We start from the raw sequence: 27,727 nt of genomic DNA, 5'->3' as shown, positions 1-27,727 counted from the left end.
ATCACAATAAGGGGCATGGGTTTGATGTGAGTTTATTTACCTTTATGAGAAGTGGGACCAGTTATCAGTCATCTTCTAATGTTTTCGTATAATATATTACTATTTCAATTGCATTTAATACCAATCAAACTATTATTCAAATATGAAAACATACAAAGTGTTCAACACACTTTTCGGCAAAACTATGATTCTCGGGATTCATTTCACCATATTCAAAGTCTGTGCGAACAATTCCCCAAATTTTGCATGTCATGCATATTCTTTGAAATGTACTACTTCACATACTTGTCGAAATTTTATTGGATGAAAATTTCCCGGGCGAAATGGCTTTTATTTCTTTTTTGGGCAAAAAAGCCCCAGCCAAGCAACCGCAGATTTTTCCACTTTGGGTCGTAGGCGAAAGTTTTCCATCATCGAGATTAGGAATCACCTGGTATGTGAACTTCCTGGAAGCGAAGTTCTTTCGGATAATTCCCACCGACAGCGAAACGATTCGAGTGAATTTGAGTGTGAATTTTGATTTCTTTTGGGCAAAGATCACTCAGAGTCAGAGGGCAGAAAAGTCGGATAGTGGCAGGCAGGCAGCTTCCAGCTGGGCAGAAGCGGTCATCAAATCGATCGCATTAGTATCTTAATCATGGCCGTCGCAGTCACAAATTGAAGCGATCCATCAGGCAAAAATTTGAGATGATTCTCGCCCCTCAGCCACTGGCTGTCGCCGTCTCTTTCCCTTTCTCTCTATCCGTCTCTGTCCGCCCCTGTCCGTCCCTGTCCGTCTCTGTCCGTTTGGGGAGCTCAGATCGCACTCGTAATATCTGCAACCAGTTACGGGCTTTGGGGTCGTAACTATATCTGTGCTTACGTATATGGGCAAATCGCACATGACTCGATCGATCGTTAGTGGGCCGCAAAAGCTGCTAATTTATAAATAGCCCAGCTAAAATTAACTTTTTGCGGTTTGCATTAATAAAAGCAAATGCTATCGGTTTTAACTGGATTCCGGTGTATTAGCAACCAGATCGCGCCGATGGGTTCGATTCGGATCAAGATCGACTTGCCCCAGTTAGGGGATTCGCAGGAGCTAAGATTACACTAATTTATAGATCTAGAAATAAGCTTGATACAGATTTGTTCATTTATATGATTTATATAGGAATGAAGTGCTGTTTAGGAAATATTACAGGGTATCAGGTCGGAGACTACCCCGCCGGGTTCCCCCTCAAATGATTGATTTGCATGCAAAATCTCGGCCGCATTAGTTTTTATTGCAAATTTCTTTGGAACGAGTTGCACCTGAGCCTTCGTGCCGCTGCCTCTGTTGCACCTGAGCTGAGTGGTCGAGAGTACACTGCAGATATCTTGCCACCTGCTGGGCTTTTCGGGGTTTTCACTTTCAAATCGAGCTCGCTTGACGCCGCCTGATTGACAGCCGGCAGTTTGGACGCCACAAATAAAGCTTAATTAAATAAACTCGAGTATTCGGTGGGGGGTGGCAATAATAGCTGGAGAAAAGGGGAGCACGCAGTGGCTATTGCTTTATATATATATGAACGTGTGCGGAGTCGATCTCTGTGCATGCTAAAATAAATAAATAACCAATTTTTAATTGAATTTCTACCTACATTTTTAACCTGTTTGACGGCATTCCGTGGCAATCAACGTCTCACTGCCATGCCAGTTGGTGGAGTGGTCGTCGTTGTCGTCGTTCGTTGTTGTCGTCGATGACGCTCGTTGTTTTTGTTTTTCTTGTTGTTATTGTTGTTGTTTTCATTTTTGTTGCTATTGTTGCTGTTGCTAGTATAGTTGTTGCTTTTATTATATGCATAGTGGGTACACAGGAACAAATGGGGCACTATTTTCTATTGTTTAAATATAAAGCTAAAGGTACAAGCTAAAGGTAAATGTACCCCAGCTTGCAATGAAAGATGATCGTTCTTCTTGCCTCATACAGATTTTGTATACATAATTTTCTCACAGTGCAGCTGCTGCTGTTGCTGTAAATTGCTACAACCAAGCGCCGTTGCCGCCTCAGCAAACCTCGTGCTGCTTTTGCAGCCCCTTCTTGGCGATCCTCTTCTGCTCGCTGTTATTATGATTTTTTCCTCTTTTCCAACTCACAACAAAGAAGACCTTTTGCCGTGATGCCAAAGGGGGCGACAGGGGGCGGGGAGCGGGGAGAGTGGGCGCTTATCAGGGGCGGCGAGGTAGCTGGGCGGTGGAAGGGGAAGGGAGGGGGGGCGGACCGGCGGAGACGACGAGGCTACCGCCGCCTTAAAAGTGAAGTCAACTGAAGTGATAGCCGCAGAAGCAGAGCGGAGCTGGAATAAACGCGTGTCCCACTCAGACCCCAAAAAACAGGGTGTCCACAATGGCGAAATATCTCAAAATTATATTAAGCAATTGATAAAATATATAAAAAATCATTCAGGAAGTTTACAATCCAATTGTACGAGTATCAGTTTAAACTTTAAACAACACGAAAGTAAACTATTCAGATTATTAAGTTTGCAATCGCTCAAAAAATGGGTTAAGTTTTTTGTATAATGACATACGAAATCCTTAATCACCCTGTTCCAGAATTAATGTGTGTTTGTGCCACTGGCACTTTCTTGGCCTGATAAGAGATTTGCATCAATGAAAATGGAGCACTTTGGAGTCGGAGACAAAAATGTGAATGCACCGCAGGATGTTGACTTTTTCAGTCACTCTGACTAACTGGAAAATCCCCTATTACGATAAGTATTATAACTAGAAATAAACATTTATTTATCCACAGTGACCCACTGGGAGCTGTAAAACTGAAAACTTTAATGCAGCTATGAAAATATGCACTTTATGGTTTGTTTGCGTTGCAATTATTTGTTGCTGCTGAGGTTTCCTTGAATTTTTGTGGTTGGCAACTAAGACATGTAAATCTTGTTATTGAATGGGTTGCAAAGATCTGGATTTCGAATCTAGTTTACGCTTTTCGAATCCAACCGAAAGTGGTTTCAACTGCCGTATCCAGCTAACTGTGAAGCCGTCCATAACTATCTCTCTCGCCGATGATCATGAACACCGCGACGTTGTAATCAAACAAACAAACAAATAAACAAACAGTGGATAAAAGCGGCCGAGGAACGTGTTCTGTCATCAAATGTGTGTGAAGACTGCCGAAAATGGGAAGATCTTAAAAATAGAAAAGTTAAGTCTAAGCTAGGTTTGTATACTAGATATTTGGCAATTTCTTAAGTACAATTTGCTATCCAGTTTGTTACTTTGCAAATGTAAATCCCCGAGGAAACAACGACACCTAATCAATCTGCTGTGCGAATTTCCTGCTGGCCCACTTATCAAAAACCAAAACAATTGTTTGAGCAACTACCAGGCTCCTGCTGTACTATTTTTCCGCACTTCAAACTAAGCTGCGCTACGAAGTCCACTGATTAGTGTCCCATTGCCAGTGGACTATACAGTATAATACAGTCGAGCAGAAGGCGAAAATGTAAGAAAATAAGCGACTGTTTATTATCGTTTCCCCGCAGAAGCTCGAAAAGCGATTTCAAGTTCGTTAAATCGAATTCGCCAGCGGCAAACAGCTGACTTGCTTCCTTTGGAATGCCCAGAGAATATATTCCTATAGCTGGGAAAATTGAGTTCAGAATGAGAAAACAAAAAGCAAAAAAAACAAACGGAGAATATGTACGAGTATGTCGAACGCATAACTGTAAATGTAAATGGTGTCCCTCCATTTGAAGCTTATCGAATAAAAATAACTCATAAATAAATAATTAACATGAAATGTGTGTGTGTATATGGTGTCCATGTGAGAGCGCCAAGTGATTTGAACTTTGAAGGCAAGACAAGTTGGGCTGAGTTATGAATTTATCTAAAATCACAGCATGTTGTCGTGGCTATTTCCCATTTGACAAGTGGTCTGGCCCAAGTGTCAGACATGATAAATCATATGCAATAAATATATATCTGCGAAATTGATATTGATATCGATTCCCATATTTTTGGCCGTAACACTGGGGCGGCGAGAAAGGCCTGGGGGCAAAAGTGAATTGGAAAAAGTAACTCAAGTTCGCATATTAGGCATACGCCGCGTTGAACGCCGAGTGAAACTACGGCGCTCGGCATCTTCTGGACCGAAAAAACCAGTATGGCCGGGTTCTCGAAGAAGATGACCTTATACAATATATTTTCGAGAGAGAATTTATAAAATAAAAAGCAAAATTGATCAGTTCTCGATTTGACAGACAGAAGGCACAAGACCGAAAACCGAAGATCGTTGCCAAATCGTGTCGTTTCGTTTGGCCACCTTGAAGCTGAGTTCATTCATCTTCGTTTAGCATAGAAGTTTAGCAGGTGATTGAGCTGGGCCCGCTCGAATTTTGAATAAAAATGTGTACCGGCGATGGGCGGGGAACTGATATGCTGAGATACTTGGCCAAGTGAAGTGGAACTGGCGAAATATTTTAGAAGCACTCTTTAAAAGTAAAGTTGACTTCGCCAGAACTATGAAATAAATAGATTAGTGCACAGAAGGGACTTTAACTTGCATATAAAGATGATACATTATGATAATAGTTTATCTTTAAGAGCTAGCATTGAATCATTCTTGCATTGATGATGATTTAACAAGATATAATTTTAATTTAAACCTAGCACCAAATGAGCATCAAATCGCACTTCTTGTGCAATCCGAGTGGTTTGCCACTCAAGGTGTATCCCATAAACCAAAAACCCATCGAGCGGCAGCCAGCGATATCGGATATCGTTCTCGGCCGCCTTGGGGCGCCACATCAGGCGGAAATCTGGCATCAGCATGGCCCAAACGGTAGACTGAGGTGCAAAGTCCGGGCCAAAAGCACCTGAGGCATTAGTTGCAGTTGCAGTTGCAGTTGCCACCTGCTGCAGCCTCTTGCCCCGCCTCGCCCCGCCCCGCCCCCCGCACTATTCCGTGGGGCAATTCAAGTACAAGCGAATACCAATGGAAGTATTTTTGTGGCTGTGTGTTGTGTGTTGTTTGCATGGAAACGTGATAGCAAAAGTTGTTGCTGACCGGGCCAAGTTGTTGTTGCCGTTGCCGCTGTTGCTGTTGCTGTTGCTGGCCGCATCTGCTTGTGGAATTTATTTATCGTTAAGAAATGCGTGTAAAATAAGTGAAACTATTGGGAGTCTCAAGCCTCCAGAGACTGACCAGTTTCTTTTGGGGACGAACCGGGGGGGGATGGGGCTGCTAATGCCACCACTTTTGATAAAAATGTTGGCCTAAGCCAGTTGTTGCTGCCTGCTGATGACCAGTAGCCACTTAACTTGGCCGAGAGCGGGGCGAAGCGGGCATGGGCAGCAAATTATTGCCGCATTGCTCAGTTGTTGTTATCAGCAACGTGATTTGCCAGGCCAAGATGAATCTTGGAGATGGAGATGAAGATGGAGATGGTGGAGGTGATGGGATGGTATGAGATGAGATGGAAGTGGAAGCCAACTTCAACTTGGCTGCTTCATTGCGTGCTCACGATTTTTATTTCATTTTCGTCGAATTTCCGAAAGTGGTAGACCTTCATGGTCTCTTCGTCAGCTGTTCGCATATATCTGTGTGGCTATATCTCATTATATTGCCGCTGTGTTGCCGATGTTTTGCTTCTATGTAGTTTTGTTATCGGACTTTACTTTTGTGCTTTTGCCCATTTCGAAGCTATCAATTTCCCACCTTGCCAACGGGTTTGCTGCGCTTCGCGAATGCAAATGGAAATCGCAGTTAGTAAACTAATTGAGCCTAGTGGGGTGAACTTTAACACTGATTTAGTGCACCCAGTCGCATTAGCAAGGCAAATCGAATAAATCGATATAGATGCCGATTCAGATTCAGATTCAGATTGAGATTCAGATTCAGATTTCGATGCTGATTCCCATTCCGATTCCATGTGGGATGGCTTATGCAATCGTGATCGATCAAACCAAACCAAAGCAAAGCAAAAGCGAAGCAAATCCAGCCACGCCCAGCCAGTCACATATAATTATTCAATTAGCCAAATGGCGTCATAAATTAACGAGTGTATGGCATATGGTCAAAGGGTTTCTACCATGGCCAATGTCAGTGTCAGCCGCTAATTGTGAGTGGTGTGGAATGCCGTTGATTCAGTTCATCACTGGGCCCCCATGAATATGCAAGTGACACCCGATCTCCACATGTCTCTGCCGATAATGTCCGGGGTCTAGAGATAGAATTTCACTTTTTCCCCGGAGACTGGCGTAAATCTGTCGAAACTTTGTGCAGCGATATCAAGTTGGCGGAAGAGACTTATCTAATGGCAAACTTATTGAAACCAACTCGACTTCCTCGTTATAAATAAGATGTATCGATCTTAATGCAAATGTATCCAAGTTAAATGGTTAGAACTTTTGTTCTGCAGTCTCAAAAATCAAGAAGGGGGTATACTATACTACAGTTGCAGTTGTTTCAGAAGTAATCAACTAACTTCTGGGTTACATGTACTTATTTCTTTCATTTTTATTTAATTAATCAGCCTGTCCATATGCACAACACTCATATGTATATGTGTATGTGACTCACGCATTGCACCCAGTTCCAGTTTTCCCAGTCAGCTGTTTTTCCAGCCGTTCAATTGATTCGATTGATCTCGAATTGGACACGCGGCCACCATGGCGTATGCGCATTATTTGCTAACTCTTTTCGGTTGGGCTTACCTGGTGCACCTGCTGCACGCCGCTCAGTTACGCTCCAAAATCCACAAATCCTTTGGCTGCAACTGCAACAACAACCAATTCTGGCAGTTCGCGAACGTCGCATACATTATACACTGGTTCGACTCGGATATCCACTCAGATACTTTCGACCTATCTATCTATCTCTCTGCGGCTTCGATTCGATTCGATACGGATTCAGATTCGGATTCGATTCGACTTCGATTTTGGCTTATGGAAATCACTGGCACTTCACATGCTTGCTGCTGACGATGGTGGCCAAGCTCAGATTTTGGCTATTTTCGATTTGGATTTGGATTTGGCACACAGACACATCACACACTAACACACTCACACACTGGCACTCACTCGCAAGAATGGCGGAATGGTTACGAATATATTATCTGATACCGAATCGGTATCAAAAATCGGAGAGGCTTTGGACTACTGGCTGGCTAACGAGCGATCGCGGAAACGAGAGAACGACGGGTGATTTTTTCTGTTTTTCTGTGGTTCTTCAGGCGCGACTATCAGCGTTTAACTCGGATTTACTTTATTTTATGGCCGCAGAAACCGCGAACGATTACAGAGCAGAAAAAAAGTGATTAGAGGCTGTATATTCGGTTGTAACAAGCGATCTTTCGCCTCGATCTTTTGGCGACACTCTGTGGACGAACGAACGCGTTTTTCGGTTCCGTACAACGAGCGTTGAGCGCAAAAAACTGAATGAGCGTCCAAAGCGGCCGAGGCAAGGCAAACAGGCAGGCAAAAGCGATCCGGAGACGGAGCAGCAAAAGCAAAAGCAAAAGCAGAAGCAGAGCCGAGCAGCAGCAACAGCAACATCCAAGCAAAGCAAAGCACAACACAGCATAGCAGCAACAGCAACAACAGCAGCAACACAAGCAGCAGCAGCTAGTTAGTTAGTTTTGAGCTCGTAGTAGTGAGAGTCGATCGCACACACACTGCCGACCACAAAAGCAAGTTGCTTAAGTCGCTCAAAGCGCCATTTAAGTTGAGTAATTAAAACCAGCTGTATGTGTGTGCGTGTGTGTGTGTGTGTGTGCGAGTGCGATTAATTATTAATCAAGCCAAAAAAACAACAAGCAACCGCTAAGGCAACAATAACAAACAAGCCAGACTCACAATTACAATACTTCAGCTCTCTCAGTCGCCGTCTTCAGTCCACAGTCTACAGTCTACACAGAGTCTTCGGTCTTCGGTCCTCGGTCTTCAGTCTTCAGTCTTTAGTCTTTAGCGTTCTGTCTTCTGTCTCAGCTGCGATATCTCGACTTTCTTCAAGCCTCTCTTCGAGCCAAAGAGCCACAGAGCTGTTACACATTTGACTTTTCGGCGCAGCGGCAACTGGTTCGGTTTATTTTTGGCTCCAAATCTCGGACTAAGCCACGGACTTCTCGAGACTGCAGCGCTGCTAATGCAAATCTAAATTGATTGCAAAATGCTTAGAGTCCGAGCGGACAATCTTGCGAGTCGATCGGCGTTGCCGTATGGCTCGGCTTGTTCGGGTTATAGGAGCTAGATCGTCTTGAGATATGCTAAAGTGAGAGTTGAATGCAGTCGGAGTACAAAAGTCAGGCTCAGCTGATAAGATATACAAATGCCTCGTTAAGTGTCATACAGACTTTAATTTCTTTCTTATAAATATATTCAAAAAGCTTTATTCGTTGTTTGGATCTTGAAACTAAGACTAATAGGTTAGCCAACTGAAAAGTATGACAAACATATACTCACCATATCAATCATACGCCGCGTGCGCCCATCTGGCAACGCTAGCTGCCCAAATCCGTGCAGCAAACTTAATTGATGCCGCTGAACTTGTTGTTGTTGCTGCCGCTGATATAATTAAAATATTGCACTTGTTACTTTTACCAGCTGCTGCACCCCCCGTCCCTTTCGCTCAGCCTCCCGAACATACATACATACATATGTATATTGTCTTTGCCACAGGAACACAAGTGCAACGAAACAGGCGGCCGAGGAGCAGAAAAAGCACAACAAGCACGCTGACAACAGCGACTTCATCGTTCGCCGTGTGTCGTGTATTAAAACTTGTTCATTGGAATTTTCTAATAAATCAATAAACGCAGACAACACAGCGCACTGGAGGGGAGGGGGGCTCCAAAGGGGGGCTCCAAGGGGGGCTCCAAAGAGGGGGCCCAGCGGCGTCTTGGCACACAGCTGGCGGCATCGGCGGACCGACGGACAGATTGCCGCACGCATCTCGCAGATTGCGCATTTTATAAATAGCTTCCGGCATTTTTTTCTATTTTTTAAGGTTATGGAAAATTTTAGTTGTTGTTATTATGATTTCTTGCTATTTTCCTTTCCAACTCGATCAGCAGATCGCGATTGTAGGCTATGGCCAAGCGGCAGCATTGACAACACTTTCACACAGTCGATGCATCCAGAGAAATGTGGATATTAAAATCCATAATCCAGGTAATTCCAATCTGTAAAAGAAATGTTGGAAATTAAATGTGCTAATAATAAGCCCATCATCAAATCAGTTAATTGTTGTTTATGGTATTCTTAAAGTGTATGGTGTCTTTAAAAGTTATGTCTGATTGGCAAAAGTGCACTTAATTTTTCTTCGTGTAGAATACTCGCTTGGCCACCAGTATTTCCGTAAATAAAGCGCTTGGGAAGTGGCAATTATGTTAACTGTGGGCTGGCCACAACAATCAGGTAAACGCCATGAAATGAACGCCAATCGATTGGCATTTTGCACATTTATTTATCTATATTTTCTATATGTAACGATCGCTTCCTATTCTTTGTCGCATTGCCACAAATGCTGGCACTTCGATGCGGTAATAAACGTGATGAGGACTGGAGTTTTAGTGCGTTTATCGCGACGACAACAATGTTGCCACTAAATTTGCCATGTTCCAGCCCGATATGCTAATAGGTCTAATAGCTTTCGATTTGGCCCGCTTTACATGCGACGAGTCCGTTCGGCACATTCTAAATGTAAATAAAATGGAAATTCCTTAGAGTGGCACCACCAGCAGCAGCCGCAAAAATGAACAAAAAATGAAAAAGAAACGGAGTGGAGAGGCAAAAACTTGTAGAACAGGAGGAGGCACTTGTTGAGAACTTGGCTGCCTTGTTAAACGAGCCTGCAACACCCAGCAGCAGCAACAACAACCTCAGCAGCAGCAGCAGCAACAGCAGCAGCAGGAGCAACAACAGCAACAATAAACAATGTTGCAATGCTTAATTATTTCAGCGGCAAGGAATTCCTCGGCGCAAACTTGAACTGCTTCTGGACTATGGATGTTGCATGTTGCTGCTGTTGCTGCTGCTGCAACAACTCGATTGCGCTGCCTTACACTTGAGGTCGTCTGCTGCCTGGATTTCAGTGTTGTGCCTTCTCCACTCAGGTAGCTAGGTAGCCAGAGCGAGATGCAGTCTTGAGGACTCAAGCTCAATCTCAATCGCAGTCACGTTGGTCAACGGCACCGAGGCGTCTGTGGCCAAGTCCCTTTGCTGTTGCCCATGTTGCTGTTGCGGTCTGCCGCACCTATTTGTAATGCATTAATGGTCCAGAGTGCCCCGGGGGCAAAGAAGCCAAGAGCTTGGAAAAGAGCCGATTGACATTAAGCTGCCCATTCGGCATATGGGGAGATCAGTGCTTGTGATAAATGGCAAGTAGCAGCCCGAAATTATTAATGCCAACATCAACATCGGTTAGACATAATTGTTGCGATGAGCATCGGTACTCAAGTGTTGCAAGATCGGAAAAGGTTTTGTGGCGAGCTAAGAGCTTTGTGAAAACCTTTTAAAATTGATGGCATTGTTAGATGCATTTTCAAAGACTTGCTTAAAAGAGAAATCAATTTTTATAACCCCTACTCAGATTGGAAGTTATTACTGTGGAATGATTTCCCGATTACAACTTTGTGGTATATTTTGTAACTTTCAACGTAGAGCACTTATTCAGTGCTACAGCAGGCTGAACTTTGGATTTCAAAGCAATTCAAAGCAGACTCACGCAGATAACAGCAGACCCTCAATCCAAAAACAGTACAAGATACAATATGAGCATACCCACTTAGAAACAAACGATGAATGGATACAAACTAGTACTACTGGGCGACGCGCAGGTGGGAAAGACGTCGTTGATGAGCCGCCTTCTATATGGAATGTACCAGGAGGAGTATGAGCCAACAGATGGCGTGCAGGTGACCTCGTTCGCCATTCAAACCGACCACGGAAATATCCGCTTCAAGGTATGGGACACCGCTGGCCAGGCGGAGTTGTGCGGTCTGCGCGATGGCTACTACATCGGGGCACAGTGCGCCCTCATTATGCTCGACGTGACCTCGCCCGCTTCCTATCAGAGCTGGCACCGCGACTTGGTGCGCGTCTGCAACAAGATCCCGGTGGTGATCTGCGGCAACAAGAACGAGCTAATGACGGAGCGCACGGAGAAGAACCTACAGGTATCCTTTGGGCGGAAGAACCTTGCCTACTACGGCATTTCGGTCAAGTTAAAAACCAACCTGGAGAAGCCATTCCTGTATCTGGCGCGTCAGCTAACCGGCGATCCCAAGCTGGAGCTTCTTAGGCCCCCAAAACCACCCACTTTAATAACATTTTCAAAGGAGACACCTCCGGACGAAGAACACGAGTGATAACTCCTTTACTTATTTCTGTTTCAAAATTCATAATCTGTTCGCGGATACGGTTCTGTTGACGTCTTTCTCCGGCATATGCAGCGATACTCGTCGCAGACCCGGTCGTCCTTGCCATCGCACACATATGGGGTGTGTTCGGCCATCAGCAGCGTGGAGGAGACTCCAAGGAGCAGAAACGACAGCCAGTGCATCTTTGTTAAGGATCAACAGTCTTTGGAAGTTTAACTCAGTTCATATTTTACTTAGACTGCAGCGTATCTAAAATTTTAAGCACGCCTAATCGCTATTTCTTAGCGTGTAAAATGTAAATTTATACGAGCTTTTAAACTTTACCCTTTTGAAATTTATATTGAAATAAACGTACTTAAACTGGAGTCTTGGATGAAGTGACGGGCAGGGAAAATGAGTTTATTTAAACGGTTCTTGTTCTTCAATCACTCTTTCGGAGTAACCAGGGTCAAGTTCATTGCCACAAGAGTTCGCTGTGCCCCAAAAATCTGTCCAAAATCGGCGCCACACATCTGGTTTAAATTAAGAGATTCCAACCGAAAGTTTCAAAAGTGAGTCACATGAGTGTAGCCAAGAGTTTATTCCCGCAGAATGCAAGTGCTTTCCGTTCCTTTTGTGGAATTTGTGTCCATTTGCCCCCAACTAAGGCAGCTGACAAGAGCGTCAATTGAACTTTGCCTATATTATATGTGCTCGGAGTGAACTTTGCCATTGTCTAGACAAATTAAGAGCAGCGGCGACCGAATGAAATTTATGTATGTCGCCCGCAGGCGTTGCGGTGAATAGTGTTTAATTGTTGGCTTTGGGGCCACGCGGCGTATACGCAATGTTGTCCAGTGCCACTTGTTCGGGCGTTTTTTCTTTTTTTTGTACATACGAGTATGTGATAAGCGTCGTCAGTTTGTCTGGCAATGAGATCGCTGGTAGCTGGTAGCTGGTAGCTGGTAGCGCTGGTGTTGCGCTATTCTGGGTGTGATGTCATAAGTCAACACAAGAGGAATCTATGCTATATGGCGATCGGTTCGGAGATCGTTAATTAAAATTTCCAGCGAGTACTTCATTAGCATCGTCGTCAGCTGCCACGCGTTGCTCAGCTGCCGCGCTCCAATGCTTAATTAATAAATCAACGCGACACTTGCACTCCATCTTGGCGATGGCCGTATCTGCTGCCCCGATGATGAAGATGCCGATGCTGCTGCTGATGATGATGATGCTGATCATTGTGATGGTGATGGGGAGGATGAGATGCTCGCCGAGATTGTTGCCATGCCGGGCCAGACAAATTGACGCGACATTCCACGCCTGTGGGAGGGGAGTTGCTGCTGGTGGTCAGTGGCTAATAGAAATGTTAAATATAGCTGCCGCCGATGATGATGACATCTGTGCCAGCAAACCGGAAACGGAAACGATTCTAATCGCCAGCCACGGATCTGCGAGTGGGCCCTTCGTGTCCACCAGTGGGCAGCTCAGCTCTTAATTGGAGGCTGGCACTTCCTGGTCTTTAATCACAGAAGCAAGCTCTTGAAATCTTATCTTTTGTATAGATATTTTATACACTTTGAATGCCTTACAATTTCCCATTTAATAAAATGTTAAAGTCTAGCACACTTTTTAGAGATATATGCAGTTACAGGAGTTACTTCACAAATATAAGTAGGAAGTATTTTCCAGCAAAACATATCACTTGTATCTTAGGACAATTCATCACAGAGACAATTGACTTTTGTGCGCAGTAGGTAGATATATCAGATTTGTCATAGCATATTTTCAAAGGAATCTAAACTTAGTCATCTCAGAAGGCGTGCACTGCAAAATGTAGTTAATAACAAACCTAATCGAGCAAAAATAGCACAAGAGAGCGACTGGCGAATGCGATTATTTAATAATTGTTGCATATGCGCGGCAAAATAATTATACTACTTATACATATGTGCTGGTGTTCCACGCGAAGTAAACAATAAGAAGCGTTGATAGAAGCGGGCAAAACATTCACAATTAGAGAAATATGCAGTCAAAGTGTTAGCAAGCAAGTGAAAATCGCTGAAATTGCAACTGGGCGCGCGTCGCGTTTTAGTTTTTCAGTATGGCTAAAAATAAAGCGAAGCAAATAAATTTACATTTTTAATTGCAATTATCGCTGGCTATTGTTGTAGTTGCTCGCTGGCTACTGGCTACTGTTTGCCTTTGGCGTTACGAACAATTAAGATGATTTATTAGCAGCGCATTTTTATGAGACGCAGTACAAAAGAAATGGAAATTAAATGGAAATTACTCAGATATATTTATGCTCCGTGGTGATCGCATATACAAATTGATTTATCACATCTGTCGTTCGCTTGGTTTGCCTATTGCATGGCACATAATTACAATCAAGACAATTCCAGGCTGATTTCATAACCGGAGACGAAAGCTAATTGCCGTTTTATGCTGTCACTGAAGACCGTCTCAGAGCATAAAGATCACAAAATTATTTTCATTTGAATGGATATTAAAAATGTTAATGAAAAAAGTCGTAAAAATTTCATAGAGCAAAATTAAAGAGGAAAATCGTAAAAACAAATTTAAACGACTATTGCCCGTCTGCGGTTCAAGAGCAGCTCCATTAACGGACTGCCCCACATATATGTATATACATATATATGCAAGTATACAACTAAATGAATTTATAGACGAGCGGGGGCGTTACTCTACGGCACGACCAGGAAATGCAGATCCATCACATTGGTACCCGTGTGTCCAGTGAGCACGTGGTGGTCTCCCTGCGCGAGATTCTTGTAAAAGTTGTAGCTGTCGCAGTTCCGCAGCGTTTCGGCCAGTTCATCGAGAGTGTGATCACCCAGATAGGATTCCACCACGCTGCTGTCTCCAAACGCTCCGGCCGCATCGGTGGGTCCATCGATGCCATCAGTTCCGGCGCTCAGGAAGGTGCAGTCCCGTATGGCCTCGTCGCGATGCAGAGCTTGCGACATCAGCAGGGCTAAGTGCTGACTCCTGCCGCCCAGTCCTTGGCCAGAAACCTACGGAAAAAGATTCGTGAATTACTTGTTGATCATTTTGAAGTAGCTTCCACAAACTTTAATAACTGGCTCTCCTCCACAGATCAGGAACAGCGGCTTCTTGCTGCTAATGTGCTCTTCTAGGGCCCTCCGAAAATCCGGATAACTTCTCTCCCCAAAGGCGTAAATCTCCCTGAGCTGAGGATCCAGTATGCCCTGCTGCTTGGCCTCCTGGATGCCGTGCAGCAATCGTTGATAATCGCCAGCCACTTGGGTCACGTCTCCTTGCACAGCACAACTGAGCACGCAGGGAATGTAACCCAGATTTTCGGCCTCCTTGGCCGCTGTGGAAGTGGCTATCACATTGCTGCCCACCACAAAGACCTTGTGCTCTGGCAGCGATGTGTTCTTCTGCTCCTCCGGCTGCTCAAACACCCGCTGTATCTCCGGGGACAGCTCCTCCCACACATCATGCTTCTTAAGGATGTCGGATGGGGATGCTCCCGCCTCGGGTTGTATGGTAGGACCACAGGCTATCAGCTCCAGGGGATCACCGATGATGTCGCTGAGCACAAAGGTCACCAGGAGTCCCGCCTTGCCGGCAAACCTGGCCAAGCGGCCGCCCTTGATGTCCGAGCAAGCAATCCTGACCGAATTAATCTCCTGGATGCTGGCTCCCCGCTTCATAAGCTTATCCGCAATGCTTCGCTTGTCGTCCAGAGTCAAAGGTGACCTGGGCAATGGCAAAAGGGCAGAACCACCACCCGAGATGAAGACGAGGAGGATGTCCTGGGCGGTCATCTTCTCGGCCAGCTGCTTGATTTCCCGGGCTGCCTGGAGAGCATTCTCGTCCGGCAGATTGTTGGCTGCTCCTTCGTGGACAACCAAACCAGATGCAACAGATGGTTGGAACTGCTTCAGGGTGTTTACCGGCACACTGAGGACTCCACCGGCCGAGCTGGCTCCCAGATCCTGCTGCACTTTGTTGGCCATTCCCAGGACCGCTTTGCCAAAGCCAACTATGTGGCACGTCTTCCCGCTGATGTCCTGCCGCTCTCCATTGAGTTTAATGGATATTGCCGCTGAGTTTTCCCCGATTTGAGGCCGCAAGTCGAACTTTTGGAAGTCAGCGAATACCTTCTCTGGATGCACGGCGTTGACCGCCTGGACAAAGATCTGGCGCATCTGCTCCCAAGTCTGTCGCTTGGCCATTATGTAAAGGTGCTTTGGACGGGGCGATCCTAATCAGCGATGCTGATTTTCCAGTTTTACTTATCATTTTCATAACAGCTGAAGATATTATATATTTATTAGTGCGACCTCAGGCGGAAGATTCGAAAACACCGAAATGTTAGAGGCGGATTAAAATAACTTCACTTCGTATCGATCAAGATATGCAAATATTAGGTACAGATTTATTCAAGGAAAGTAAAAATAAATTTAAAAGCGTTTGTCTTTTAATTTTGTAACTTCGAGTTTTTTACATATTTGTCAAAATCCTTTCCTACGGAGTCCCCCTATTATGTTAATGGCTTGTGTCACAGGCTGGCTGCTATGTCACGCAGTGCTAAAAGTAATGTTAACAGATACTGTTATTTCAAAAGTGAAAATCAAACGCAACTGAAAATTCTACAATTCAAAGACGGAAAATAATTTAATTATTTTAAATAAAAATAAAATGTAAATTTATGGCACACCGCAGTGGTTTTTTCATTCCAACCGTCGCGGACGCAAGAACACCCCTGCGAGGTGATTGAGTAAGTGAAAATCGATTACCGTGTTGTCTAAACAATTAGCCAAACTAATTTACCAACTCTCTTAAAAATGTTTGTTTATAGCCCTTAGATATTAGCCTACTAAATCACTCGTTCGCATTCCTTCTTGTCTGACACAAATTGGTATTGGAGCCCACCATTGGAAACCACCATGTGTCCCTGTGTGGGAGCTTACATAAGTATGCCACCGGCTCAATCAGTTGCCTGCTCCATTTAAATAGCAACCGCTCGTTTCCCGGAACACAGTTTACACACGGCATTAGAAGTACGAGTATATGGGACATGAAGTCGACAGTGTGGCTCGCTTTGCTGAGTAAGTTATTCCAAAACAAAACCATACAGCAAATCTATGACATTGTGTCTACCTAATCAGCCTTCATTTGGAGAAGTGCCAGTGCCAACCTGAAATGGGATATTTTGAACTGCAAAGTTGTTAGTGGAGAATGTCCCAATAAAGACGTATCCTTCTGGCTGTACTCAAAGTAGGTACCAAGATTAAATAACCAACAGATATAATAACTTATTCCACAGTTCCACCCGCGAAAACCCTATCCTGCTGAATCCCCTTGACCTCAATCCGAGGGACTTCCAACCGCCACGTCCTTTGAAGATACTCATCCATGGCTACACAGGTCACCGTGACTTCGCTCCCAACTCCTTTATCCGTCCCGTACTTCTCGACCACGAAGATGTCTACGTTATCTCTATTGACTATGGACCACTTGTGCCAGAACCCTGCTACCTTACGGCTCTACAGAATCTTCCCCTAGTGAGTCGATGCCTGGCCCAGTTGATCAATAACCTGGTGGATCGGGCAATTGTCCCAAACGACCAAATCCACCTGATAGGCTTCAGTTTGGGTGGACAGGTGGCGGGGCAGACGGCCAACTATGTAAAGAGAAAGCTGAAGAGGATAACTGGTCTGGATCCTGCGATGCCCTTCTTCATCTTGGTAAAATATTCAGAAATATTGGACGAAGGAGATGCTGATTTTGTGGACGTCATCCACACGGACGTTTTACGTCGCGGGGTTCTGTTCCGCCATGGTCATGTGGATTTCTATCCGAACTTTGGAATCACACAACCTGGCTGCATGGAGAACGGCATTCTAAGTATCAGTAGCTGTAATCACGAGAGGGCTCCTCGCTTTTACGCCGAGTCCATAAATTCCACTGTGGGTTTCTGGGGACGGCAGTGTTCCAGTAAGTTGATGTTTCTTTATCGTTGTCCCACAACAGGAGATCAAGCTCTGATGGGCTATCACGTATCGGATAAGTTGAGGGGCTCGTTCTACCTCCAGACCGCAAGTAAATCGCCCTTTGCCCTCGGAAAAATGGACAATAGACGGACCCTGGCCAAGTTCCATTTGAATTTCGATCACAATGAAATCGACAAAGAATACGAACCACAGTTGGAGACGTTCCTTGAGTTGGAGGCAGTAAAAGTGGTGGAAAAAATGGATGAAGCCAGTTTGGATAAGCAGTTGAACTGGATCGATCAGCCGTAAGAGGAACCTTTGTCCAGAAATTTCATTTAGTAGGTAATGCAAAATGTAATATAACCTGATATATTTTTTAAATTTAAATTTTGTAACATATTATTCAATTTTAAACGGAGCCTCCCTATGTGTCGCAGGCTGGCTGCTATATTACGCAGTGCTAAAAGTAATGTTAACAGATACTGTTATTTCAAAAGTGAATATCAAAAGCAACTAAAATTTTCTACAATTCAAAGCCGGAAAATAATTTATTTCTTTTAAATAAAATGTAAATTTATGGCACAGCGCAGTGGTATTTTCATTCCAACAGTCGCGGACGCAAGTACACCCCTGCGAGGCGATTGAGTAAGTGAAAATCGATTAACGTGTTGGCCAAACAATTAGCCAAACTAATTTACCAACTAGCTGCTTTATTGATTATGCTTTGTTGTAAGCCACGGATTAGTTAATACATTACTTTCACTAATTCAGAAAACAGTTCAACCGTGAAAATGCCAATGAAACTAGGCAGATTTACACTTTTTGCAAATTATTGTTCGGTTTACTCATATCTGATCATATAGCCGGCAGAGTAACTCTAATTGATTGGAACCAAACACGTGTGGAAAATAAGATTTTATGCCAAGCTTTAAATTCACGGCTGATTAGAGCGATTAAAAATGTTTGCTACGATTTTAGCCTACTAAATCACTCGTTCGTTTTGCTTTTCCCAACACAACAGCCCCGCCAACAACGCGAACTTCAACTACTTTCGTTCTCGTTTGACACCATTTGGTATTGGAGCCCACCATTGGACACCACCATATGCCCCTGTGTGGGTGCTTACATATGTATGCCACCGGCTCAATCAGTTGCCAATAGAAAGATCGCCGGCTGCGATACCTGCTCCACTTAAATAGCAACCGCTCTCGTTGCCCGGAACACAGTTTACACACGGCATTAGAAGCACGAGTATATGGGACATGAAGTCGACAGTGTGGCTCTCTTTGCTGAGTAAGTTATTCCAAGACAAAGCCGTACTGCAAATCTATTACATTTTATTTACCTAAACAGCCTTAATTTGGAGAAGTGCCAGTGCCAACCCGATACTGGGCCTTTTTGATTCCGCCTGCCAAGTTGTTACTGGAGAATGTCCCAACAAAAACGTATCCTTCTGGCTGTACTCAAAGTAGGTACGCAGGTGATTAAATAACCCATTAATATAAGAACTTATTTCGCAGTTCCACCCGAGAAAACCCTATCCTGCTGAATCCCCTTGACCTCAATCCGTGGGACTTCCAACCGCCACGTCCTTTGAAGATACTCATCCATGGCTACACAGGCTACCGTGACTTCGCTCCCAACTCCTTCATCCGTCCCGTACTCCTCGACCACGAAGATGTCTACGTTATCTCCATTGACTATGGACCACTTGTACGATATCCGTGCTACATTCAGGCTGTTCAGAACCTTCCCCTAGTGAGTCGATGCCTAGCCCAGTTGATCAATAACCTGGTGGATCGGGCGATTGTCGCAAACGACCAAATCCATCTGATAGGCTTCAGTTTGGGTGGACAGGTGGCGGGGCAGACAGCCAACTATGTGAAGAGAAAGCTGAAGAGGATCACTGGTCTGGATCCTGCGAAGCCCCTCTTCATCTTGGGACCAGATTCAAGAAGATTGGACGAAGGAGATGCCGATTTTGTGGACGTCATTCACACGGATGTTTTCGGTCGCGGAATTCTGCGTGCGGCTGGTCATGTGGATTTCTATCCGAACTTCGGAGCCCAACAACCTGGCTGCATGGAGGAGAACATGCAAGATCCAGGTAGCTGTAATCACGAGAGGGCTCCTCGCTTTTACGCCGAGTCCATCAATTCCACTGTGGGTTTCTGGGGACGGCAGTGCTCCGGTTGGTTGGTGCAACTTCTTTCACTTTGTCCCACAACAGGGACTCAAGCTCTAATGGGCTATCACGTTTCGGAGGAGTTGAGGGGCTCGTACTTCCTCCAGTCCGCAAGTAGTTCACCCTTTGCCCTCGGGAAAACGCCGGATGTGGACAATAGACAGGCGCTGGCCAAGTTCCATTTGAATTTCGATCACAATGAAATCGACAATGACTACGAGCCACAGTTGTTGGAGGCGTTCCTTGAGTTGGAGGCAGTAAAAGTGGTGGACAAAATGGATGAAGCCAATTTGGATAAGCAGTTGAACTGGATCGAGCGGCCGGAAGAGGAACCTTTGTCCAGAAATTTGATTAAGTAGGTAATTTATGCAAAATGTAATATATGAATGCTTTAAGAACTATGTAAATAAAGAAATAATTAATCGGATGAGGAATCGTTTTTGTCTATTATTTAAAAATGAGTTCAAATCAATGCTAGAAATCCATACATTTTCCAATTATCAATGCATAAAACTTCCGTAACAAATGCACTTTATGTTCTCCGCTGCTCCACTACGTTGTTTTTATTGCCAGTTTCTAACACCCAAGCCCACCCGCAGCGACCTTGACCAGCTGAGTCTCACCCACCATTGGCAGCCTTGACTTTTTATCGCCTGCCAGTATTGTTAGTCTTTTTCAATGCGCCCTCATGTTCTATGCCATTTTCAATGCTAGGCCGTGCAAATTTAATAGATCTGGCGTTAGAATGCGAGCTTAGAACAGTTTAGACTCTAGTCATGAGCAAATACAGCGCACTGATTCTACTTTTAACAATAATCTCCGGTTTCTGCAAAGGAGAAAATCAAACGCGTGGCTGGCTGCCAGAGTTCTGTGTCTTCGGCGAGCAAAAGTGTCCCAATTCCCGAGTTTCGTTTTGGCTCTACACCAAGTGATAATAATAGTAATTATAATAGTTAACATAATCTGGAATAAGTTTTGCTTACTTTCCAGCCAAACACGCGACGATCCCAAACAATTAGATCCTTTGAATCCGCAAAAGGATTTCTTCGAGCCGCGTCTGCCACTAAAGATACTCATCCACGGATTTATAGGAAACAGAAACTTAACACCGAATTTGGAAGTCAGGGATGTGCTGCTCCAAACTCAGCCTGTAAATGTGATATCGGTGGACTATGGCACATTGGTTCGATGGCCATGCTATTATCCTTGGGCCGTGAATAATGCACCAATTGTCTCTGAGTGTCTGGCCCAGATGATAAACAATCTAATCTCAGCTGGCATCAGCAGACGTGAGGATATTCACTTGATAGGCTTCAGCTTGGGAGCCCAAGTGGCTGGAATGGTGGCCAACTACGTGAGCCAACCTCTGGCCAGGATTACGGGACTGGATCCTGCGGGTCCTGGCTTCATGATGCAGCCCTCGATGCAGCAAAAACTGGATGCCAGTGATGCCGACTTTGTGGACATCATACACACCGACCCGTTCTTCTTTTCCATGCTGCCGCCAATGGGTCATGCCGACTTCTATCCCAATCTCGACCAGCTAAATCAACGCGGCTGCAGTTACATCAGCAACTGGAGATTCTACAACTGCAATCATTACCGGGCAGCCATCTACTACGGCGAGTCCATAGTCTCGAGAAGGGGTTTTTGGGCCCAGCAATGCGGCGGATGGTTCGACTTCTTCTCGCAGCGGTGCAGCCACTACTCCAATATGCCCAATACCCAAATGGGCTACTTTGTCTCAGAAGCGTATGATACTACAAATTAATTTAAAATATTTTTTATGAGATAACCTTTTACATTTTCAGTGCATCAGGCTCGTACTTTCTCACCACCCACGAGGTGGCTCCTTTTGCCAAAGGACCTCTGGTTGAAGTCGAATTCGAAGTTTCGGAACTTCGCAATTTCACGGAAATTGAATTAAGATAAAATGTAAATACGTTTGATATCTGCTTGAGAAATAATTATATTTATTTTTGTACGGACTTAATGATACTAAATTTGTTTAACCTCGAACTTAAACCCTAACTTAAATTTATACACATATGGAACAAGTAGGTGAACTGTGAAACATCAAGCCTTTGTACATTGTCGACATGGATTAATGGTTCAGTATAAGTTTAGATCTCTTCCGATAAACACCTTTCCTATTCTCTTTACCTTTTCAACAATGTTTGTACAAGTTTTTATAAAAAACAATCAGGAGTATCGGCGGGCTGCCTTAATACGCGTTAGAGAAGACTACAAAATTGTTGATATAAAACTTGTGTTGAAGAAGCACACCCAAATTCCAGTGGAACATCAAAAGATTATGTTTTTCGATACCATCCTCAAGGACGAATACCTCTTGTCGAAGGTGGCGAAGAAATGTAAAGCTGACCTCCTGGCCTTTCACAACAATGCGCTTTTCAGTCGTATCCAGTTTTTGGATAGTTTGGAACGCCGCTGCCGGTCAATGCTGAAGCTAAACGACCAGGACATGGAGGATATGGACATGGAGTTGCCCAGTGAGGTCGGGCCGCAGATCGTCGGTTTGGACGGTGGGTGCTCAACTGCCGTGAGTTCGGAGCAAAGTGCTAGTGGCCTCTCTGATATGAGGAGCTCCTTTATGGCATCCATGAGCTCAAGGCCAGCCTGCTATCGTGGTGGCGACGAAAATGCCTGCATATCCGAGGACCCCTGCGAAATAAAATGCTGCGAAGGGGATGACGATCGTCCTCCGTACGCTAGGGTGATGCCCGAAGATCGCCGATTTGGCGTGGTAATCACCCATGAGGAGTGCCCCCGCGACTGTGATTTCACTTGCATTTTAGAGTTCTTGGCAGAGGCATTCCATACAACGCAGGACGTCGCCTCCCTGAGCTTCAGTCAATGTACTCCGGTGGCTGAGTTCGACTGCTCCTTGCTACTCGTTGCCGAGGACAGTGACTCCAGCGATTGGCTCCTCCGGGTAGCCCAGCCCATGTGTCCACCGTACAGGTGCACGTCTTTCATCAGACACTTTGATCTGGTGCGGTGCACATTTGTGATACCAATGGTCGTGGAGCGGGAGCTCTGCAAGGTCTTTCAGATTTTTGAAAACCAAAACTGTGGCCTCGACACCGGAAAATGGTGCGTGATGAAGAAGACTCCTTTGGATCCTTGCTCAGATACATACGCATCTAAGGTAATCTTCCGGGATTCCGTCAACTACGAGATCATGGCTTACATCGACACCGAATCAAAGGGCTACATTGAGCATCATTGCAGCAAGATAAAGTATATAACGTGGCATCTGCCTGTGGAATTCAGCTACGGCCTAACATGTTCGAGTACATAAGATAGCCCCGGTCTATGTATTCGATTTATACGCTGCAAATATAATCAATATCGTGTTTTGGTAGATTTTTTAAAACTGTTGCAACTGTCGCTTTTCAGTCGTATTTAAATACCAAAACAAAGTCGAAAGCTTTTCACGCAAAGCAGTGAGCTTTTGCGCACCAGCGCGAACTTTTGGGCAGCCCCAAAAACGAAAGACTTCGGACACGAACTCGACAGTCAGTGGCTCGCCGGAGCGCAATCAAATCGCACGTGTACGCGAACTTCGGGCGGTGAAAGCCAAGTTCGATTGGTGGCCAATCTCTTTCGAATACCGCGCGTGCCCGCAGTAATAAAAGAAGTGTGGTATAACACAAAACTGAAACTGAATCAATTTCTGCGCAGAGGCAGCCGGAATTATGCCTCGCCAGCTTTGCCGTCGTCTTGCTGTGCACTGAAATCGAAATCGAGTCCAATGACCAGCTCTCGAGCTGGTGCCCAAGAAAGAGTTTTGCACTGTTTTGAGACAGCCGAGTCGCCGGTCAACGAGCAGGCCTTGACCCAAAGCCCAGAAGAGTTCAGAGCCCAGATTCAGCTAGATACCAGTTATAACCCAGTTATATAATAGCACTTGCAATAGCAACTGCAATTGAAATTAAAAGTAGCGTGAATTCGCAAAACATAAAAGCCGAAAAAGGAAAAGCATGTGGTTACAGTGTGTGTGGAAACCAATACGCGCAGACTCTTGGCTGCAGCTGCTCTGCCTGAGTTTTACACTCTTACGCCTGGAATTCGCCGGTTCGTATATGTTGTGCTAAAGGAAAAAACCATAAAGACACAAATTTAAGTTAAACTTTTACTTTCGCCCCGGTTGGCACTTCTTTCTCCCCAATATCTTTCGTTTGGCCCTGTCATTGTGTCGGCTGTTTCTGTTTCTGTTGACACTTCAAATTGGCGTCGTTTTAAATTTCATTTTTAACTAGTTGCACAATGTTTACCAGCATTTTCTTCTCCCGACTTCGACCTTGCCTCATATCTTGGTCAACAACTTAAATATCTCGAAAGGCCTATCTTCGAGTACCAAATACTTCACGGTGCACATCCCACACAATACTGCTGCCTTGTCATGGTGTGACTTTTATAATCTCACGTAGCCAAGTTAATTAATTGACCCGACTACCGGACTACCGATTAAGTCTGCCCCGAAATCTCTCAAATTTTAAGCACTTAATGTATTCATATTTTTCTGTCCCTGCACCTTGACACGTTTAGTAGCTTTTGCAATTTATTTAGTGCCTGCCATTACTTTATTGCCCCCGTCGAAGGTGTCGCACAGGGCGTATACGCGTTGCCGGGCTGCGTGTCATTGTCAAGTTTTGAATTCAGAGGGCCACGGGCATCAGATGATGTAGAATAACAGCTATTGGAGAGGACTGTCATTAGGCCAGATTGCTGGCTAATGAACCCAAGGAAATCCGAGCAATTATAGCCTTAAAGCAGGTCAACTATACTCGTATGTTCAAATCTAGAAGCAGTTAATTGTATATTAAAGCCAGTGATGAAGAAATATTTTAAGAACTGTGCCAACATAATTATCTAATTAAAAACCAAGACATGCAATGTATTTTGCCAGCACTTCAAAGCCTTAAGGTTGTGACACACAAATCTCGATATCGATTCGAAGTCAATTGGCCAATAACACCCAGCGTAAAAACCAAGCCAACAATGTCCGTGACTCATGGCAAATAAAAAACACAAAAACCCACAAATAAACAAAGTCAAAAGCGAGCCAACCCAAAATCATCTTTCACTTAGCAGGCGATGAGTATTTCGTGTTTCGCGTCCAACTCTCTTTTCTCCTTCCGCATTCGAGTGCTTCCGTTTCGGGTCTGATTTGTGTTAGTTGGACAGTGTTTTCCGGCCAGCCCCATGCTCCCAAAATTTCCCCACAAAGTTTTCCCGCCAAAAAATATAAACAAACACAAAAAAAAAGTCATTTAATTGGCGTGCGTAATGCACGAATGGAAAAGAAAATAGAAAAGGGGCGGAGGTGGCCTTACATAAGATGGAAAAAGCAGCTCACGAAGTCCGAGATAAGCGATTGTGAAAAACCAATGAAAACAGCTGAAAAGCTCAAGACAATTGAGGCATGACCGCGACCAGTGCCCATTGCTAAGTGGGGAGTAGGGTTACAGAGAAAGAAAAGGATGTCAGTTAGGGTCCTAAGTAGGGGTAAAATAATCACAGGAATTGGAAATACGTAAATGGTTGAGTTAACACCCATTCCCCATTCATAACTCTCTCATTATACATACTGCATTTGTAGCATATAATTTTCTTTGCCTGTATCGCGGTTATCGGTGGGCGGTTGAGTGGCATTATGCTGCCTTCTGTGATGTAAAAATACGCTTGTTGCATGATTAATTCAACCAGCTGCTGGTCTAGCGAACACTCGTCACCGCAATGGGAGTGAAACAAGCCGTGTTCACTGTGTCGCTGGGGTATACACATATATGCCATTTATGCCCTATAAGGCAGCTGATATCTTCGGGTATTTCCAGCGGCCACCCAACCGGCAAGAGTCAGCATCTGCAATAGTTTCATAGACCGGTTGCATGACTTTCGGTTATCGGCTAACTACAAGCTAACTTCCACCGCAAGTGGGCCAATTGCTAGTCAACATTTGGCGCCACCAACTGAGCCTGAGTTGAAGGCCGATTCTCAGGCTTTGCTGCGTTAGATTTTTAATTTGGCCATTTAGATTCAAAGCGCACTTGAGTTTCGTACGCATGCGGTGAGCTCAACACCGCGGACAGGAAAAATAGTTGGAGCTAGCTAATGGCCGCTCAAAAAATATCAGTACTTGTTTACTCTATGTTATTTCACTACAGTTCGCCACACATTTGCCACTCTCCTAAAGAACTTTGAACATTGTAATTATTAATATTATACTCAGTTTGGTTGAACAATATCGTATCGTGTTACATGTTGGTTAGCTTAATTTAAAGATAACTAAATTAGGTGTGAAAATCATAGATGCGTATAATACTCGTACATAAAATACTGTAATAAAAAACCAGGCAACCTAACCACACATGTGAAGCCACCCATCACAATTGCGAATCCAAACCACTTGCCGCATATCTGTTCGCAGGCAACGAGCGAAGTGTCAGATAAGCCGATCTCAAATGAGTTTTCCTTGCCCCATGAATCGGATGCATAAATTACGCATACTCATTCCGCATCCAGCTCCAGTTATATCATGAGCAGCGCGTTTTGTCAAAAATATACCCAGTCGTTGGTGGCAAATCGCAAACAAAGAGCAGGAGGCCACAGAAAATAGCGTCACTTCCGTTTGGGACTGACTTTTACTTTCTGCGACTTTCTGCGGCCGAATGTTGCTGCTGCAACTGCAACTGCAACAGCAACAGCAATCACATGACATTTGCAGCGTGCCAAATTGCAAGCATTCAATGTCGCTGCCAGCGGCTTATGTAATTAAATGTAATATCTTGCAGAGCGAAACAAGTTTGTCAACTAAGATCTTGTATCTTGTATCTCACATATCCTCCATACAGCTGCTCAAAATGCGGGAGTGGTGGCAGCTGCCGTGGCGGCTGGACAAAACCAAACCCAGGTCTATGTGACGGATTCTTGCCTGCAAAAGCCCTACCGCTGTCCCCATCCGAAGATCCAGTTCTATCTGTACACGAGACGCACCCAGGAGCAGCCGGAGTTCATAGATGTCCTGGATCCGAACGCCCTGTACTACACCCACTTCAATCCACGCCATCCCACCAAGATCATAATCCACGGCTTCGGCGGCGGCAGAACTCTGAGTCCCAGTCCGGATCTCCGGGAGGCGTACTTCAGTGTGGGCGAGTACAACATCATCATAGTGGACTACGCGGATGCCGTTAAGGAGCCCTGCCTCAGTCAGATGGACTGGGCTCCTCGATTCGGCAGCCTGTGTATCTCCCAGCTGGTCAAATACCTCGCCCGACATCCACGTGGCGTCCAGCCGGACGACCTGCACTTCATTGGATACAGCGTGGGTGCCCACATCGCCGGTCTGGTGGCCAACTATTTGAAGCCGGAGGAGGGCAAGCTGGGCAGGATCACCGCCCTGGATCCGACGATATTCTTCTATGCCGGGGCCAACAACTCCAGGGATCTGGATACGACGGACGCCCACTTTGTGGATGTCATGCACACCGGCGCTGGCATCCTGGGGCAGTGGCACTCCAGTGGGCATGCGGACTTCTATGTGAACGGAGGCACCAGGCAACCAGCTTGCGTGGGATCGGCGACATTGTTTCGTAAGTTAACTTATATACAAAAAGATATTATGAATACTTACTATACTTTTATCCCCAGAAACGTTGGCTTGTGATCACACGAAAGTCACGCCGTACTTCATTGAATCTATAACAACAACGCGGGGATTTTATGCAGGTCCTTGTCCCAACTTGTTCTCCTACCTAATAGGTTGGTGTGAGCCCAAGGACTCGGAGTATGTGCTAATGGGCGAGCACTGTTCACACAAGTGAGCTACACCTTTAACACAGATTCCTATATAAATTATTATTAATATACAATAACTTTCTGCAGAGCTCGAGGGAACTATTATGTGACCACCAATGCCAAGGCGCCGTTTGCTCGCGGATTTCCGGGAAAAGGACGATCCAATGGGGAGTACCAGGGAGTACGGAGATAATGCTGTTCGACATGGCGAGATCGTATAATGTGTATTTGCATCGATTGGAAAAGCGCCTCAATTTATGCATCTTTTACAGCGTAGCACTCATGTGATTTTAGCTTGTTTCCTAATTGATACCTATTTATTTCATATTTTTGTTATTAGTTTATTATCTAAATGCAGCCATTTTTTCGTTGGGACTTGTACAAATAAA

At 44.8% G+C, this 27,727-nt stretch overlaps 9 protein-coding genes across 9 annotated transcripts in view; 6 read left to right on the top strand and 3 right to left on the bottom strand.

Moving 5' to 3' along the window:
• Nucleotides 1-7,514, bottom strand: part of LOC122625896 (protein decapentaplegic) — a 32,748-nt gene extending 25,234 nt beyond the window's left edge. Inside the window, exon 1 of the mRNA XM_043805947.1 lies at nt 6,697-7,514. Coding sequence (XP_043661882.1) covers nt 6,697-6,799 — 103 coding nt within the window. The 5' untranslated portion in view covers nt 6,800-7,514. The remainder of the gene's footprint in view (nt 1-6,696) is intronic.
• A 3,166-nt stretch (nt 7,515-10,680) lies between these two features.
• LOC122626050 (GTP-binding nuclear protein Ran-like) lies at nt 10,681-11,348 on the top strand. Its single transcript, XM_043806156.1, has one exon. It carries the CDS (start codon nt 10,779-10,781, stop codon nt 11,346-11,348), a length of 570 nt encoding a protein of 189 aa, XP_043662091.1. The 5' UTR covers nt 10,681-10,778.
• A 23-nt stretch (nt 11,349-11,371) lies between these two features.
• LOC122626051 lies at nt 11,372-11,686 on the bottom strand. The gene has a single exon (XM_043806157.1). The coding sequence runs from the start codon at nt 11,540-11,542 to the stop codon at nt 11,372-11,374; it is 171 nt and encodes a 56-aa protein (XP_043662092.1). The 5' UTR covers nt 11,543-11,686.
• Nucleotides 11,687-13,617: 1,931 nt separating this feature from the next.
• On the bottom strand, nt 13,618-15,757 carry LOC122626049 (glycerate kinase). Its single transcript, XM_043806155.1, has 2 exons — nt 14,435-15,757; nt 13,618-14,377 (listed from the first exon to the last, which is right to left on the bottom strand). Exons 1-2 carry the CDS (start codon nt 15,566-15,568, stop codon nt 14,048-14,050), a joined length of 1,464 nt encoding a protein of 487 aa, XP_043662090.1. The 5' UTR covers nt 15,569-15,757; the 3' UTR covers nt 13,618-14,047.
• A 539-nt stretch (nt 15,758-16,296) lies between these two features.
• LOC122615929 (pancreatic triacylglycerol lipase-like) lies at nt 16,297-17,911 on the top strand. The gene is made up of 3 exons (XM_043791117.1): nt 16,297-16,444; nt 16,505-16,613; nt 16,663-17,911. The coding sequence occupies exons 1-3, from the start codon at nt 16,414-16,416 to the stop codon at nt 17,636-17,638; spliced, it is 1,116 nt and encodes a 371-aa protein (XP_043647052.1). The 5' UTR covers nt 16,297-16,413; the 3' UTR covers nt 17,639-17,911.
• A 285-nt stretch (nt 17,912-18,196) lies between these two features.
• On the top strand, nt 18,197-19,928 carry LOC122615922 (pancreatic triacylglycerol lipase). The gene is made up of 3 exons (XM_043791105.1): nt 18,197-18,622; nt 18,683-18,797; nt 18,850-19,928. Exons 1-3 carry the CDS (start codon nt 18,592-18,594, stop codon nt 19,871-19,873), a joined length of 1,170 nt encoding a protein of 389 aa, XP_043647040.1. The 5' UTR covers nt 18,197-18,591; the 3' UTR covers nt 19,874-19,928.
• A 362-nt stretch (nt 19,929-20,290) lies between these two features.
• LOC122618137 (inactive pancreatic lipase-related protein 1) lies at nt 20,291-21,446 on the top strand. Its single transcript, XM_043794290.1, has 3 exons — nt 20,291-20,442; nt 20,505-21,266; nt 21,326-21,446. Exons 1-3 carry the CDS (start codon nt 20,291-20,293, stop codon nt 21,444-21,446), a joined length of 1,035 nt encoding a protein of 344 aa, XP_043650225.1.
• A 178-nt stretch (nt 21,447-21,624) lies between these two features.
• LOC122618121 lies at nt 21,625-22,920 on the top strand. The gene has a single exon (XM_043794266.1). It carries the CDS (start codon nt 21,688-21,690, stop codon nt 22,834-22,836), a length of 1,149 nt encoding a protein of 382 aa, XP_043650201.1. The 5' UTR covers nt 21,625-21,687; the 3' UTR covers nt 22,837-22,920.
• Nucleotides 22,872-27,708, top strand: LOC122618132 (phospholipase A1 member A). Its single transcript, XM_043794278.1, has 4 exons — nt 22,872-23,612; nt 26,393-27,133; nt 27,192-27,360; nt 27,426-27,708. The coding sequence occupies exons 1-4, from the start codon at nt 23,519-23,521 to the stop codon at nt 27,529-27,531; spliced, it is 1,110 nt and encodes a 369-aa protein (XP_043650213.1). The 5' UTR covers nt 22,872-23,518; the 3' UTR covers nt 27,532-27,708.
• The last annotated feature ends 19 nt before the right edge of the window (nt 27,709-27,727 follow it).

This window comes from Drosophila teissieri, chromosome 2L (assembly GCF_016746235.2).
Source record: "Drosophila teissieri strain GT53w chromosome 2L, Prin_Dtei_1.1, whole genome shotgun sequence".
Taxonomy (NCBI): Eukaryota; Metazoa; Arthropoda; class Insecta; order Diptera; family Drosophilidae; genus Drosophila; species Drosophila teissieri.
This window is presented reverse-complemented; position numbering and strand designations above follow the sequence as displayed.